Below are 14,984 nucleotides of genomic sequence, written 5' to 3' on the forward strand. Positions count from 1 at the left end.
TTGTATGTTGCATTCATGTTCAGAAACGTATCAGCTCTCAAATCTGGTCTCTTCCTTCTGATTACTAATTTTTACATTCATTCTTTATCTCTTTTTAGCATACAGCACAATCTGCAGGTAGGACTATCAAACTATCCTACAGTTTTCTAGAATTTTAGGAAAGCTCATGGTATGCTCCTCAGAAAAAATAATGCATAACAAGAAAGTTTAAACTATGCTTTAATTAAAATCTAAGATTTATGCAGTGTTTAATACCCTGCATTGCATGTGAATTAGTGATCCCTTGTGGTTTTATCTTTAAGGAAATTATGAACTCACACCTCAAATCATTCTTTATGACTGATCTGTGAAACAAATGCCACTGAGAAAAATACAACAATGCCTCTTCAATTCAGCTACACAAAATATAATGTAACAATCAAAAAATGACGTTATCTTCCTGATAGGCATACAATATTGAAACAGTGCCCTGGTGCTTAACTGATCTTCAACTCTGGTCTCAGAGTCACAGAACTACAGAAGCATCCCAGTGACAACTAGTGCCTCTGAGGTACCAGGTTTCCTGCCTTCCAGTTTAATTCCAATGCAGTGGTGAGACTCTGCCTCCTACCGACACTTCTCCAAACAAAAGACACAGCTTTGCCAAGCTATGACAAGACACCCAATGTGACCAGACACTTGTTTTCAATCATAAATATGACATATTTTCATCACATATATATGATAGATTAATCACAGATTGGTAATAGCACTGAATGTGACAGGGCTTTGATGGCACTACCAGCATACATCACTTAGCATAAAATATAGCCTAAGAGACAGACTTGCTTTAAATAAACCAAAACCACCCCACCCTTGAGGGGTATTGCACAACAGCCCACAAGTCCCAGACACAGCTACCTAATAACCATCACCAGTCCAGACCAAACAGAAAAATTGAAACCTACCACATTTTGAAGCAATTAGTATTAACAACCTTCACTTTCAAACTTCAAAAGGAACAAGAGGAGGTGCTTGTGAACGGGTTGCCACAATTAACAGAAAGATGAACTGCAGTACAACAGGAGAGAAAGTTAATCCATACCTGGGTCTGGATATCATCTCCTGTAACGATGTTTCCCACAGCTCGTAAGGCAGGAGATACAACTTTGTAGTCATTGTGCCTAAAATCACCAAAGAAAAATATAACTATTAACCTTCCCAAAGCATCTCCAGCTTCATATTCTAAAGAAAGGACCATCTATCAGCCAGGGGAAAGCTTCCCTGATAAATCTGACTTTCACTATCTAAATAAACAGTCTGACTTTAAACTAATGGTAAGCCTCTCTAGGGTTTCTAAATATTTAGACCTTTAGATGTCATTCAGAAGCATAAAAATAAAGTATTAAAAGAAGCATCTCTGGGAGGAAAAAGGCCAGTTTCTGTGACGCCCCAACTCTCACAGATACACTTTACTAACCAAAGTGTGCATGTACTCTACTACAATAAGGGTTGAAGAAATTATTTATATTTCAAGTCCCTGATACTGTCAATTTTAGAAAATTAGTAAAAAACTATTTCTTACATTTTTATCTTTGATAACCTATAGGTAACCTCCTTGTTAGTTAACTACAATATGGACTTCAATGATACAATGACAATGTATACTATGGATTTAACAAAAAAGTAGTTCCTAGGTGCAGAAAAAAATCTCCTAAGAAACAGCAAAATTAGTACAAGAAAAGTTCCATTGCTTTTGTTACTCATGACAAACAGAACACTGAACAGACAGGTAAAATTAAAACTTCAATCTTGGTCTTTGGAAATCATAACATTTCAAGACCTATTTAATTAAACTCCTTATTGTTATAATCTTGATGTTAGGGAAAAGAGTGATGCTTGCTTGCAACAGATTTCTTACATCAGCAGTTCCACAAGTCTTCTGCAGACTCCTGCATCAATCACAGCCTGGATTTTATCATTGGGGCCATCAGACAAATAGGACAAAGCCCAGCAGGCATCAGCTAATACATCTGTATCATTGACAAAGAGCAGCCAGGAAAGCACACTAAGACAAGGTGAAACCTGTAAGACATTAAGAGGAGATACATACAATTAAAAGGGCTGGAAGATCTATTATTACATCTGCTAATTTTGTATGTCATTATTGGATTAGGCACTGGCATCTTAAGATTCAATACTCAGAAAATTTCAGACCTAGCCAGCACTTCCGGGCAGGAGTGTAGCTATACAAGAATGGAAAAGCACATCTCCACAAAAGCACCACAGCAAGTCTTCAACCTCTACAGAGCAACATCTGCCAATGAAACTCAGACCTGTCCACTAAGAGGTGCCACATGCTGCTCTACAGCAGCCAAGATGTGCAGAGTTTTGCTCTGCTATGGGAATGTCATCTCCAGTACATGAACAGTAACAAAAAGTTACAAGGCAGCTGTGTTAAAACAGTTGTGAATGTTTGCCTGAAGGACTAAACAAAAAACTTTGTCTGTAAGAAGCCCATCAAATATTTCAGAATTTCTCTGAAACATTCCTTCTGTTTAAATTTCACCACCTTAAACTAGTATTTTGGCTATCACCACTTCGCATATTTTCTTTCAAGCATCTCTTACCTTAGCAAAATCAGGAGGAGGATTTTTCCCTCTGCAGAGGTTGGACAGAGCCCATACAGCATTTCGGGTCATAGTGAGACGATTCTGTTTTGAAAGCAATCTAAAACAAACCAACAAAAAACCAAAAAATTAAAAACCTTGCTTTTAAAAAAAAAAAAAATCAAAGCCAGACAACCCCGTTAACTGTGTGAACTGTTAAACTCTTTTTAATACACACCAGGGCCAAACATGATAGTTTTTTTAATATAAAAATAGGTTCTAAAGAAAATCATCCTTGATGTCTACTAGCACACATGCTAGATACAGGAGTCTAGTATCCCAACAAGAACAGTAAACATTACACTAAATTTCACTCAAATGCTTAGATATGGCGTGGCAGATTAACAGTCAAAAAGCTGTAGGGATTGTGACAAAATTACTCAAAGGAGGAGGACATGCAGGTAGTTTTGAAGAGGATTTTCATAGCCACACTGCATTTTTATGTCAGTCTCAGACTATAAGTCCCACTCTGGCCTAGGAAAATGCAGAAAGGCAAGATCTAATTTTCCCCACAAGTGTAACAATTCACTTTATTTTTCTCACAGCCACCTCTCACTGTATCAATGTCTTTATGAGAGAGAGGAGAATTCCCCTGCTGCAGAGTCTGCAAAGGACAGAGACTGAGTAATGGTAACTTGGACATGACAACACAAGATGGTGTCATTGTTTCAGCAACAATATACTCTTCAAGCAGAGAACCATCAAGATAATCAGCAGGATAGAGAAATGACACGTAACAGGACATCAGTGACCTGGATTTGTTCAGCCTTAGAAGGAGATGGTTAGAGAGAAGATACAATTGCTGCCAACAACACTTTAAGAGGTGGATACAGAAAACAGTAAACCAGATCCTTTTCAAAGGTGCACAGTGACAGGAAAGAGGCACCGTCACAAGGCAAAACACAGAAAATTCTGATTAGGTATCAAAACACTGTGTTCCACCACGTCATGGTCAAATACCACAACAGGTTACCCCAGGTAGTTACGGAATCTACTTTTGATGTTCCAAATTTGACTGGATAAGCAGTTGAGCAATCTAATCTGATCTCACCTGCTATGAAGAAAGGCTTTGGTTAGATGACCTCCAAAGGTGCCTTTCAACTTAAATTATTCTGTGACTCTAAAATAAGCCCAGACATCCACCCACACTGTAGAATAAAATAGTTCCAGCTTAGCTGTTTCTAAAATATGTTTCCATTTTAGCTCCATTAAAAACATAGTACAGGACTCCCCTGTAAAAACTCTGATTAGACCACAATAAAAGAAAGCAGTATAATTATTCTTCAAGGCAAAACTCAATTTTCAGTTTATCAGAGACTCAAGCGCAATTCTGGAAAACATATTAAAACACACTTACTGCAATAAAGGGGGTAAGATATTACAGTCCAAAACATAATCTCTGCACATAGTGCTGTCTCCAGCAATGTTGCCAAGAGCCCATACTGCCTGTAATAAAAAACAGAATAATAATTGCTTTTATTCTCAAAATTCCACCAGTTTAACATATGTATTAAGGTTGGGAGATAATCTGTTCTCACTGTTAGGTCTGGACAACGTACAGAAGGGCAATGCATTCTGGTTGCATGTTACATGTATACACTCAAGCTCATTGTAAGATTCAGGAATATTTACTGAGATCTAAGAAGAACACTGTAACAGCAAACACGTATGTCTCCAAAGACTGTGCAGGCAGATATACCCTTGCTCAGTCCACAACATAAAAGATAAGCTCACCTCCACAGGCTTAGGAACATTCTAATTCTACACTCCTTTTTCACAGCTAATTTAAAACCAGACGTCTGTAGCACAGGTCAAGCAAGTCTGTATCTATCCATAAATGTTTGTGTGGAACAGCTCATATTAGTATTTACTACAAAGCCATAAAAGCATGCACTTTTTACACAGTCATAGATTAAAAATGAGAATCGATGATCAAGATAAATCAATATTTAGAATCAAAGAGTTCAGATAGGCTTGAACACATATTCTTTAAAATAAAACTACATGAGATAGCACCAGTGCTGCTGATTAAGTAATATGCATGGCAAAATGTTATGGTTTGGACATCAGTACTACCCCTAACTTCATTTTGAGATCAAATATACCAGAATTAAAGCAGCATGAACTCCATCTTCTGTAATATGATGAGAATAAAAGATTTAATTGGTATTGATTTATACATTTGAGCTACTAAGTGGTGGTTTTTGTATCACTGTCCACTAGTATGAGAGTTATAACTTTAAAAAGTAGAAATAATCTCTGTCAAGTATAAAAGCAATTTTATTTTCCATTCAAATTGCAGTATTTTGTCACACAAAGGTTATGAAGTTCTATTTACTATAACTATTTACTTCAAGTTATTTACTTTAAGTATCATATCGAATAGATAACATGTATCTGCTTATTTGATTGGTTTATTGGCTCTTGGCTTTACAGACACATCTACACAACCACTGGAAGTATTTCCAATTCTGCATACAGAGGACAAAAGCAATCCTATTTGTCATGGATAGCAGCTGAATGTCCTCCCCAAATTTCTCTTCCGTTGAAGGCTATGTATTTAGCCACAGTAAAATGAGTTATAGTCCATAACTATTTCTCCAATTGAACAAAGCAAGTTCCTCACACAAAATAAACATTTTCTTCCCTCCCTCTATACCTATTTGAAATAAAATGCTCCTCAAAAAACTGATAGAATTGCCAATCTTTTTACCTAAAGGAAATTCTTGGATAACCTGAAATAAACGTATTTGTTCATTTTCAATATGGTGTCAATTAATTTAATGCATTAGGTTTCTCCTCTAACGTGTTTTCAAACGGTGGCAAAAAGATGTTACTTTAAAAAATAAGATTCCAACCACTCCAGAGGCCCAAATCCACTAGAAAACCCTGCAAAATGAAGACAGATAAAACCACAAGTATATACAGAATGTAGATACAGATGTCAGCTTGCCAGATACAAAATAAAGAGACTCCTCCTCTGTACCAGTACTACCAACAATAGCATAGATCAGAGCCATTCAACTGCAAGTTGTGAAGAGAGTAGGCGACTGTTCTGGGGAAGGATTAGTTTGTTTTGTTTTCTACTGTTTTCCAGGGTACTGCTGTCAGCCACAGTCAGAGGCAGGGCACGAGACTATACTGACCTGTGCTATTACTATGCAATGTTTTCCAGAACTGATCTTCATCATAATTTTTCCTTCTAATTCTTATTCTATTTTACTACAGTAAAACTGTAGTGACAAGAGTTTATCTAAAAAGTGTAACTTTGGGTCTGGCAGCCTCTTTGACTCAAGGCACAGAAGACAGCTACCAGAAAAAATTTAGCTTAAGAGACAGAATACATCCCACCTCCTGCAAAATGTAACTCATGTTAGAACTTTAAGGAGCCACACCTGTTACTCACCCCAATATTTGCATTGCTACAGCAAAGAGAAGTCTGAGGAATGAACCAAAGATTTCAGACAGCTCTAAATAAACTTGTGAATCTTCTGCAAACACTTTGGGAGGAAAAAAGTTAGAATTTGGAAAAATTCTCTTTCACTGAAATGTGAGTAATTTTGTATGAAGACACAGTCTCCTTGCCTGAATACCCTTACAGAGGTAAAAACCAAGGAATTTCATTTGTCTGTGGTCTTTGTTTCTGCCATTATAGCAATATCTATTTTTAAGGTTGACAAGAGTGATAATCACTTAATCCAAGAACCCATTCTGACCCTGAATGATTGACTGGTTTTGCAACAGCAAATCTCACATCAAAAAGTCTGACCAGAGAAGTCAAATAGCACCTCTGCTTTCCCATTATTCAGGTTTTTTTATGGCAAAGAAAGTGTAGTAGAAATTGAGTAGTCTTGTTTCCCAGGACCTGGTAAGAGAAGATGTCGCAAGAAATCCTTGTAATGCTCATGACTGATAGGACACAAGATGCCAATAAATGAAAATACCTTCAGAAAAATATGAAATCTTTCATTCAATAAAGAAGATGTCTTTCCTTAGGGAATTATTTCAGCTCTTCAGATAAGTAAAGAATGCAAGTTAAGCTCATTTAAACTCATCAAACACTTCCATAAATACAAAGCTCTTTCATAGTTTCCACCAACACATGAAAAATGACATTTTTCTTCAGGGTTTGTTTGTCTGCATAATGTTCAATGATTTCCATTTCTTCTTTTGTGCACTCCTCAAGATGCAAATACTTGCCACAGTATTTAGTATTTGGCTTTATTCTACACAACTCAAATATTTTCATTTTATTTCTGGATACTTGTAGAAGTACAAGCATATTTAATTCCATTAAATTTTAGAGCTTACTCAAGCAAAAAAAATACTTGACTAAAAAAAAAAAATCCATTTCAGTACCTTCTACAGTCTAAATCCCAACTTAAAGATGACATGAATTTTAACAATTGTAGCCTGATTTTTTAACCCACATCTTAGGTAGAAAGCTGTGTGGAAACTGAAAGTGCAAATGTTGCCTTGTTAATTGACAGCACTTGTATACATTTCCATTTATTGCTAGCAGTGGAGTATGGTTTGTTGTAAATCTTTGATTTATTTTATTCAGCAACTCCAGCATTTTTTCCTGCAGTGCCGGACAACTTCAGTGGTCAGTAAAAGTAAAGTACAAGTCTTGTACAGTTGAACTATATGGTGCCTTCTGTGAATAATCCATGTGCTTATTGACAACTCCCCGCTTTCGCCTGCATTCTGAAGATTCTCAGCCATTATTTCTTTAGGTACTTAAATTAAGTGATCAACCCAATCACCAACAATGTGCAGAGTTTGCTTCTCAGTGGAGCAGAAATATCATGAACAATCAACAATTTCTCAGCATTTGGATGATGACTTGGGAAAAGGATCCAATGCTAAGATGAAGATGGTGAAGATTAACTTGCATACAAGTATGATTGGCCAAGTGAACACAAGGAAGGATACCAGAAGGACACATGATGACTGCTACTATGTCCTAACATAGAAAACATCTTTCTTTCAGTGGCCCTTCTTCTCATATCTCATCTGACAAACAGAGAAAGTAGCTCATCCTCACACTTTGACTGTTTGTCCTGATTTTGATTACAAAGAGCTTTTTAGTAAGACTGTTTATGTAAAAGCCAGAGCCTGAACATCAAATTCACAGGTCATCTCTGCCAAGCAAGTTATAGTTACCAAAAGGAATAGCAATACAACTAGAAATGGAAAAATACTGACGGAGAAATATACTGGCTGCCTCAGCTCTAAATGCAAGCTTTCCCAAAAGGGAACAGGGCAGCTGGGGATGCTCATGCCACAGGCTGTCCAGCAGAGCACAATGGCACATATATGTAACTGAGACTATCTCAATCTCAATAGGCAGCACAATGCCTTGCATGGGATTTGAAGGAAATTCATTGTTCATCAAGGAAACCCAAGCTGACATCTGGGTTTTAAGTATCACAGCAGAGGAAGTCAGGAAAGAACTGCAGCTAAGACACTGCTGAAGCCACATCAACTTTAAGCACATCTAAAGGGCTTTGATGGAGTCTTTCAATATAAATAATTTCAGGCAGGCAGATCAAAATTTCTAGGTGTCTTTTGGAAGAAAAAAAAATATGATCAGGGCTAGGATATATGCCACTGACTAAACCTAAAAATCAGTACACCAAAAAAGGAAATGGGGAGAGGTAGGGAGACATAGCCAAAGTGTTTTTCATAAATAATGCAGCTGTGATAAATTCTTTATGACTCTGTGATAAATTCCATTTCTCTGATGGGAAAAATGTATGCTAAATGGTTTGACCACTGACCACAGAGAAAGACTGACACACAATGCAAGTAATGAAAGAGTTAAAGGATGGTAGGCTAATTGAGGCCTTCACAGCTCACTGGGAAACAGATCTTGTTGAAGGATGTAAGGTATTATTTCATTAACATACATATTGCTTATTAAACATAGCTATAAAAACTCATTCACAGACTTCAATGAAACAGCTGAATTAGAATCTTCACTACTTGGAAACTAGCATATGCAAAGGAAAAAAGTGCAAAATTAATACTGGTTTATAAAAATGAAAAATACATGTTGAGAACATTATGATCAGAAGATAAGGTACACTGGTAACTGTTCCTTAGCCACTACTAAGGGAAGTTAGAAATAAAAGACAAAGTAAACATGTTAAGTCTTTAAAACTGACTAAAAAATAGTGGATAATGACTAGCCAATAAGTAAGACATTATACATATTTTTTGTCTGTGCTACATATTCAAAATAATGTTATCACCTAACATTTCCTTCTATAGAATTGCTATCCCAATCAGAACAAAGAAAGACTTCCTAAACACAGCCTTCAATACTTCTTTCTCTCTTCATCTTTGACTCTTATGATTAAAGGGTTAGCTTCTGGCCTCTCTGCCCCAAACACATTGTTATATCTTCTATATTTTCCTGGGTTTTGTAATTTTTTGCAAATGAAGTTGCCTGCAAATAATAATCTTCACAGTACTACAGTGAAATATAACCAGGGTGATCATTTTAGGAGAAAATTGTAGTTAAATATCACCCAGTTTCAGAAATCCAACTTGAAAACTCCAGCACCAGATGTGCTCAAAACACAGGGCTAACTACAAAAATCACTGCTGAGTTGTCCTCAACTACAAGGTGAAAAGAATTATTTCACCTTGAGCATTAGAAAACCCCAGAACAAGTACCCACTTACTGAAAACTGAGAGAAGGAAGTCATCCGTCCTGCATCAAACACTAAGCAGTAGAAACATTTTTCTCACAAATGGCTTTTTCTCTACAATCAGCTTAATTGTAAGAATTTCTTCCCTATTCTCCTCCATGCATTGTAATTTGTTCCAACTTTAACAAACAGGGTCACAATGTGACAAATAAAAGCTGCCTTTACTACCCACTCATCTGTTACCAGGGCAACAATCTGTGCATATACTGAATGAGACAAGAGTCATCTGGAAAAATACTATGCTATCCTGTAATACAGAAGTACACAAGCTAACTTCTCAGTGCTTATACACTTCTAATTTTTGTTTCAGATGATACTATGGTGAAGTGCTTGGGGCTCTTTAAAGCTGTTTGGAAAAAAGCAGGATTACTCCTTTGTTGGCACCATGTCAGCTGTGAGCAGTGCTGCAATCTCCAGAGCTGCAGCACAGAAACCCACTATGAAACAGTGTGAGTAACCCTTTGCCACAGTACATTTTCCTTCTTCAGCACAGCTTACTATGGAGCAATTTGTAACTGATACTTTGAGATTACCAGCAAGAGACATTTTGAATTTTGCAGCACCTGAACTGCATGGAAAAGTATTTTCCAGTAATGACAACCAAGCCACTGCCTGCCTGCAATCTGAATAAGTCAGGAGGGAGTTTATTAGGAGGGAGTGAGGGGGGAAGGAGCCAGATAAACTGCTTAACTGTGGCCCCTAAGCTCTTCTGTTAATTCACCATCATAAGACTGAAGGCTGCACAAGTTAATCTAAACAGGTTCGCTCTTCACACCTGCTCTCTGAACATCAGCAGGGATGATAACAACCCAAAAAAAAAAAAAAAAAAAAAACAAGTTAGCTCTTGCAAAGAATATCAATCATTAGGAGAAAAAAAAGAGAAAGAACAGCCTTTACTATATACAGAGCACCAAACATTCTGCAAGAACAGCACTCTTCAAGTGATGGCTGAATTTGGAAAGCAATGCTACCAAGTTCAACCCCAAAATACAGAATCTGAAAGGCTCCATACAGATAAGCCTGGACGGATTTTCACATTTATTTGCCATTTTGGCAAGTTCCCTGTCACATTTCTAATTTCTACAACAACAGCAGACTCAACTCCTCAAAGCTAAAGCAATAGAAAAAAAATGCTCCTTACTTTTTTTAATACTTTTTCAAACACTCTTTAAATGCCTTCTCAATAATAATTCAGTCTAACACAGAACATTGAAAAATAGAGTACTTGAAAACTATAAGCAACTAAGAAAAAAAAAAATCTGTCTTGTGGAAAATGTTAGGCAACCTTAAGTATAGGTGGTACATTCTGAGCCAGCTACAAGAAAGAAAGGCAAAATACACAAAGCAGTCCAATGTTTATGAGTTGGGACTCCTCCAATCATGCATCTCAATACAGCCAAATGCAAGGTCAGACATCTAGGAACACAGAATAGAGGTCACACTTACAGGATGGAGAACTGAACCCTGGAAGTCAGTGACTCTGAAAAGAACAATGGATCATATTGGATAATCAGCTTAACCTGAGCTCAGAAGCTTCTGTGGCAAGGAATCCGCAAAGACACTGGATATTTACACACCAAACTATCAAGTAGAAGTGAAAATGAGGTACTGTCTCTGCAAAAAACAATGCTGAAAGAGTGCTACTAGGATAGCCAGTGCCTGTCATTTCACCACCACAGAAAGATACTGAAACTAAGAAATGTTCAGAAAAAGGTCACCAAAAACAAACCAACCACCACAGAAATGTTCTCAAAATGAGAATTCAGTGCTTAATTTCATTTATTCAAGTAAAGCCTAAACCATGATCCACAAATAACTATAGGAAAAAAACACTGAACTAATTAGTAACGTAGCAAAAGCAATACCTGGACCCAAAGATAGTCAAGGTATATAGCAAAGGTGCATACTTTCAAGTTAGGATTAAGATTGGCTGGAACTAAATTTGTTAACATCATTAAAATTTCAACACCCTAAGTCTTCAAAGCAAGACTATACATCTGAAGTACATCTTTGTTCAAATACAAGTTACAGACCTCAAATGGAAACTACTGAATCAAATGTTTGGTCTGTGATCCCTGTGGGCCTTGAAGAATATTCATCTATGCTATAAGAAGCTTGGAGAACAAACCATAATTTCCACTCATGCTTTATCTTCAGGAGAAACAGGCATGAAGTTTTCATATTTAAAGCAACTATTCAAAAAAGGCTCCCTGAATTCCTCAATAAACAGAAACATACTAACATGCTAGAGAACAAAATTAATTACTCCACTAGTTATGGTTAAATATATAATTTCCAGAAAGAGAAAAACACAATACTTGCTTAGGTAATTTAACACATACTAAACACAAAGCAACTGTTGTGCAAAATTGCCATACACTGCATTTTCTCTAAAGGCTTTCTTACAGGATAGCCTTGTTCCTTTCCAGAGAAGGAGAAAAAACCCAAACAAAACACCCAACAAACAAAACAACTAAAAGTCAGACAAAAAAGCCTCTAGTTCCACAAATTAATATACACACAAAATTCAATGCTGTTCTCAATCTTTACCTGTTCCTGAACATCTTCAAACTCTGAACTAAGCAGCTCTATGAAGATGGGGACAGCTCCAGCTTGGATCACTATTCGAGTCTGAAGGGAATTTCCCGAGGCAATATTTGTCAGCACCCACGCAGCTTCAAACTGGAAAACAAAATACAAGTCAGTTTACTAAGAGCTTTCTATGCCACACCAAACATGGAGACTAAATGTCTTTTAAAACCAGAGAGATCTGGCAGATTTGGCATAGGAAAAACATGAGATATTACTAATTAACAGACAATTTGCAAAGAACCAGAATCATGTATTTATGAGTTATCACTAGAAACAAAAATTTTCAGCAGTTCCTTATGAGAATATTTGGTTTGCTGTGGCTTTCCAAACATTTTTTTTCTTGCTTTGCATTTATGTTACCATTGCCTTTCTCACTGGCTAAAAACAGGCACACAAAACAATGTGCTTTCCCACAATATGACACCTTTCACCATTCACTGAATCACCAGTGATATTGCTGAAGATGCAGGAGAAGACATAGTTTGGCAAAACTTCATGGATATGAAGTAAAGAGAGATCGGAAAGCAATTTTAAAAAAAACCAACCAAACAAAAACAGATTTCTAAAAAGCAACTCAAAGTATTTCTGCCAACTCTGGTGATCAACTGATGCCAAATGTTATTAGTGTATGATGCTTTTATTCACGACTTCAAGCAAAAGTGAGATCCTGAACACTTTTCATCTTTTAACTGTTTTTGTCATTTATTATTTTAATCTCAACTTGCAAAAGCATTAACTTTTTAAAATGAAATGTAAATTTAACTGTACCTGAGACCCCAGGCCTCAAAATACAGATTCTTGAAATCCACATTTGAATAGGTTTCTGCATGCTTTCAGCCCAAAGATTATTACACTACACTAGCAAATTTACATTGTATCAAGTACATTCAGAATCTGTAGAATTACAAGACTGCTAAAAGATGAATGAAAAGTAAAAACAAACAAACAGTATAAATGGAAACTTGTGGTCTATAAATGACTGATTTTGACATTACCAAAAGATGCTGATCTAGCAGTATTCCAGTGGAAATACTGACATACCTTCAAAAACTATCTGTCTCTGAAGAGCAGCAAGGACTTATATTTAGGATTTAATCACAAAAACAATTCCTGCTAAGGAGTTGCACCAAATTCTGAAATGTGCCTGAAATAAGAACTCAAGAACTAAGCCCAGACTTTTAAGGCTTTTCATTTGTAAGTGTTATTAAAGACTTTGGTTTTGGAAATACAATTACTTAATACAATTAATACTGCCCTTCTGATTAACTGAGCATTCTAGTAACATGTGATCAGAATAAACAATTCCAAAATATATCACTGCAACACAAGGAGTATGGGCTGCAAAATAAAGTAGAAACACACAAAGTCAAAACTGCAAGATTCATCATTAATGAATAAGAAGCAAAACAATGTCAGAGGCCAACATAAAATGCTTTCCTGTACTTCTACTTTCTCTGAAGTGAGTATTCAGTGTTCTGACAAAAAAAAAACTCTATAATTTTTGTATATTTCTAGTCAACAAAATTTAGATTTCACATGGCATTCACAAACCTGCTGCCTTATGCATTTTGAAAGAACACTGATTCTAATCGAGGTGTTGTATTTATTAGTTACATGTTAACATATTTTTTCCTTAACCAGATGATTCCTTTTCTTTCACTTTGTATTAGCCAAGACAGCTGGAAATAAGACAAAGGTCCAAGAAAAATTAACCATCATTGTAGCACACAAAATGCAGTTTTTTCAAATGACAGTAAGGTTTCCACCTTTCTGTGTTTATCATTATGGATTGTATTTCTAATTCTAAATATTTTTTTTACTTTAATCAATGTAAATTCTAATTCTAAAGATTTTAAACTGTCTTCAGTTAGTACAAAGAAGACAAACATTAAAGTTCAATAGCTTTTTATCTGTTGAGTTCTAAATTTCAAGCTCTGTTTTTATTGAAGTCTGAAGACCCTATCCTATCAATCACCCAATGCATGTCAGACACCTCTCTCTCCTGTCCTGCACCCAGAGGTCTTGCCAGAAATTCTGATGAGAAAATAGCTTTTGCAATGTAGTGAAGAAAGAGAGGAAGTATAGCTGAACTGAAAAATCACTGATTTTTTCCTATCTATTTGCATCACCAAATGTCTGTCTGAACTAGGAAGACAGATACACTCATATTTCATACCTGTAATGTACAGTTTTCTTTTCGCTTCAGGAACTCCACAAACCTGGCCACCACTCCTTGTGTGCTTATGACTTCATCTATTGGAGGATTTGGTTCTGTTTAAAACAAGAAGTTATATTAGATAAATTCATTTCTTTGTAAGGAAATTCTCAAGTAAGTGCATTAAAACAATATCCAGTGACATACTGACTGCTCTTTTCTTGGAGTCTGCTCTTTTTCTACAACACTTCACTAAAAGGCAACGGATTCCTATCTGCCAAGATAAGAAAACTCCAGAGTGTGAGGCAATAAGACAACATGATTCAATGCACTGATGCACTCAGTAGTATAGGCCGAGTGATTTCAGAGCAGCAGCTCTGTGCAGTCACTCTGGCATGCACGCCTGCAGAGGAACTTTGATATATCAGCATGTTTGGGACACAGAGACACTGTCTACAACATTCAAACCTGCATCCAAGATGAGATCTCACATCTGCAATACTCAGAACAGATTTCAAGAAAAGAAGCAACTATTACATACATCAAGCTGACACTGTGTCAAGCAGAGTTTGACCCAGAAATTTCAGCATGAAACTCAATTTTTATTGCTGCCAAAGTAAAACCACATGGTAGGGAGGCTTCTACAGTTTTCTCTAAGTAATTTCAGCCCTTACCTTTAGAAAGCAACTTTCGGAACTTCTGGGTGGCTGAGAGCTGCTGTTCTGGACTATTGGAGAAAATCATCTCAATCATATCAGCGGTGATGACTGCACTCTAACATTTAGGTGGGGAAACAGAATGAGGGTGATAGACAGCAAAAGGAGAAAAAAACCTGGAATTAGCAACAAACAGGTTACATTTGCTAAAACA

At 36.5% G+C, this 14,984-nt stretch overlaps 2 protein-coding genes across 2 annotated transcripts in view; one reads left to right on the forward strand and one right to left on the reverse strand.

Moving 5' to 3' along the window:
- The window catches only part of FBXO40 (F-box protein 40), a 277,886-nt gene that overhangs the window by 235,482 nt on the left and 27,420 nt on the right, over positions 1-14,984 (forward strand). The window lies entirely within an intron of this gene.
- KPNA1 (karyopherin subunit alpha 1) overlaps positions 1-14,984 on the reverse strand; it is a 46,955-nt gene that overhangs the window by 17,743 nt on the left and 14,228 nt on the right. Inside the window, exons 4-10 of the mRNA XM_079306458.1 lie at positions 14,789-14,888; positions 14,136-14,230; positions 11,918-12,049; positions 4,006-4,094; positions 2,610-2,709; positions 1,901-2,064; positions 1,085-1,163 (exon numbers count right to left, since the gene is read on the reverse strand). Coding sequence (XP_079162584.1) covers positions 1,085-1,163; positions 1,901-2,064; positions 2,610-2,709; positions 4,006-4,094; positions 11,918-12,049; positions 14,136-14,230; positions 14,789-14,888 — 759 coding nt within the window. The remainder of the gene's footprint in view (positions 1-1,084; positions 1,164-1,900; positions 2,065-2,609; positions 2,710-4,005; positions 4,095-11,917; positions 12,050-14,135; positions 14,231-14,788; positions 14,889-14,984) is intronic.

This window comes from Erithacus rubecula (assembly GCF_903797595.1).
Source record: "Erithacus rubecula genome assembly, chromosome: 1".
Lineage (NCBI taxonomy): Eukaryota > Metazoa > Chordata > Aves > Passeriformes > Muscicapidae > Erithacus > Erithacus rubecula.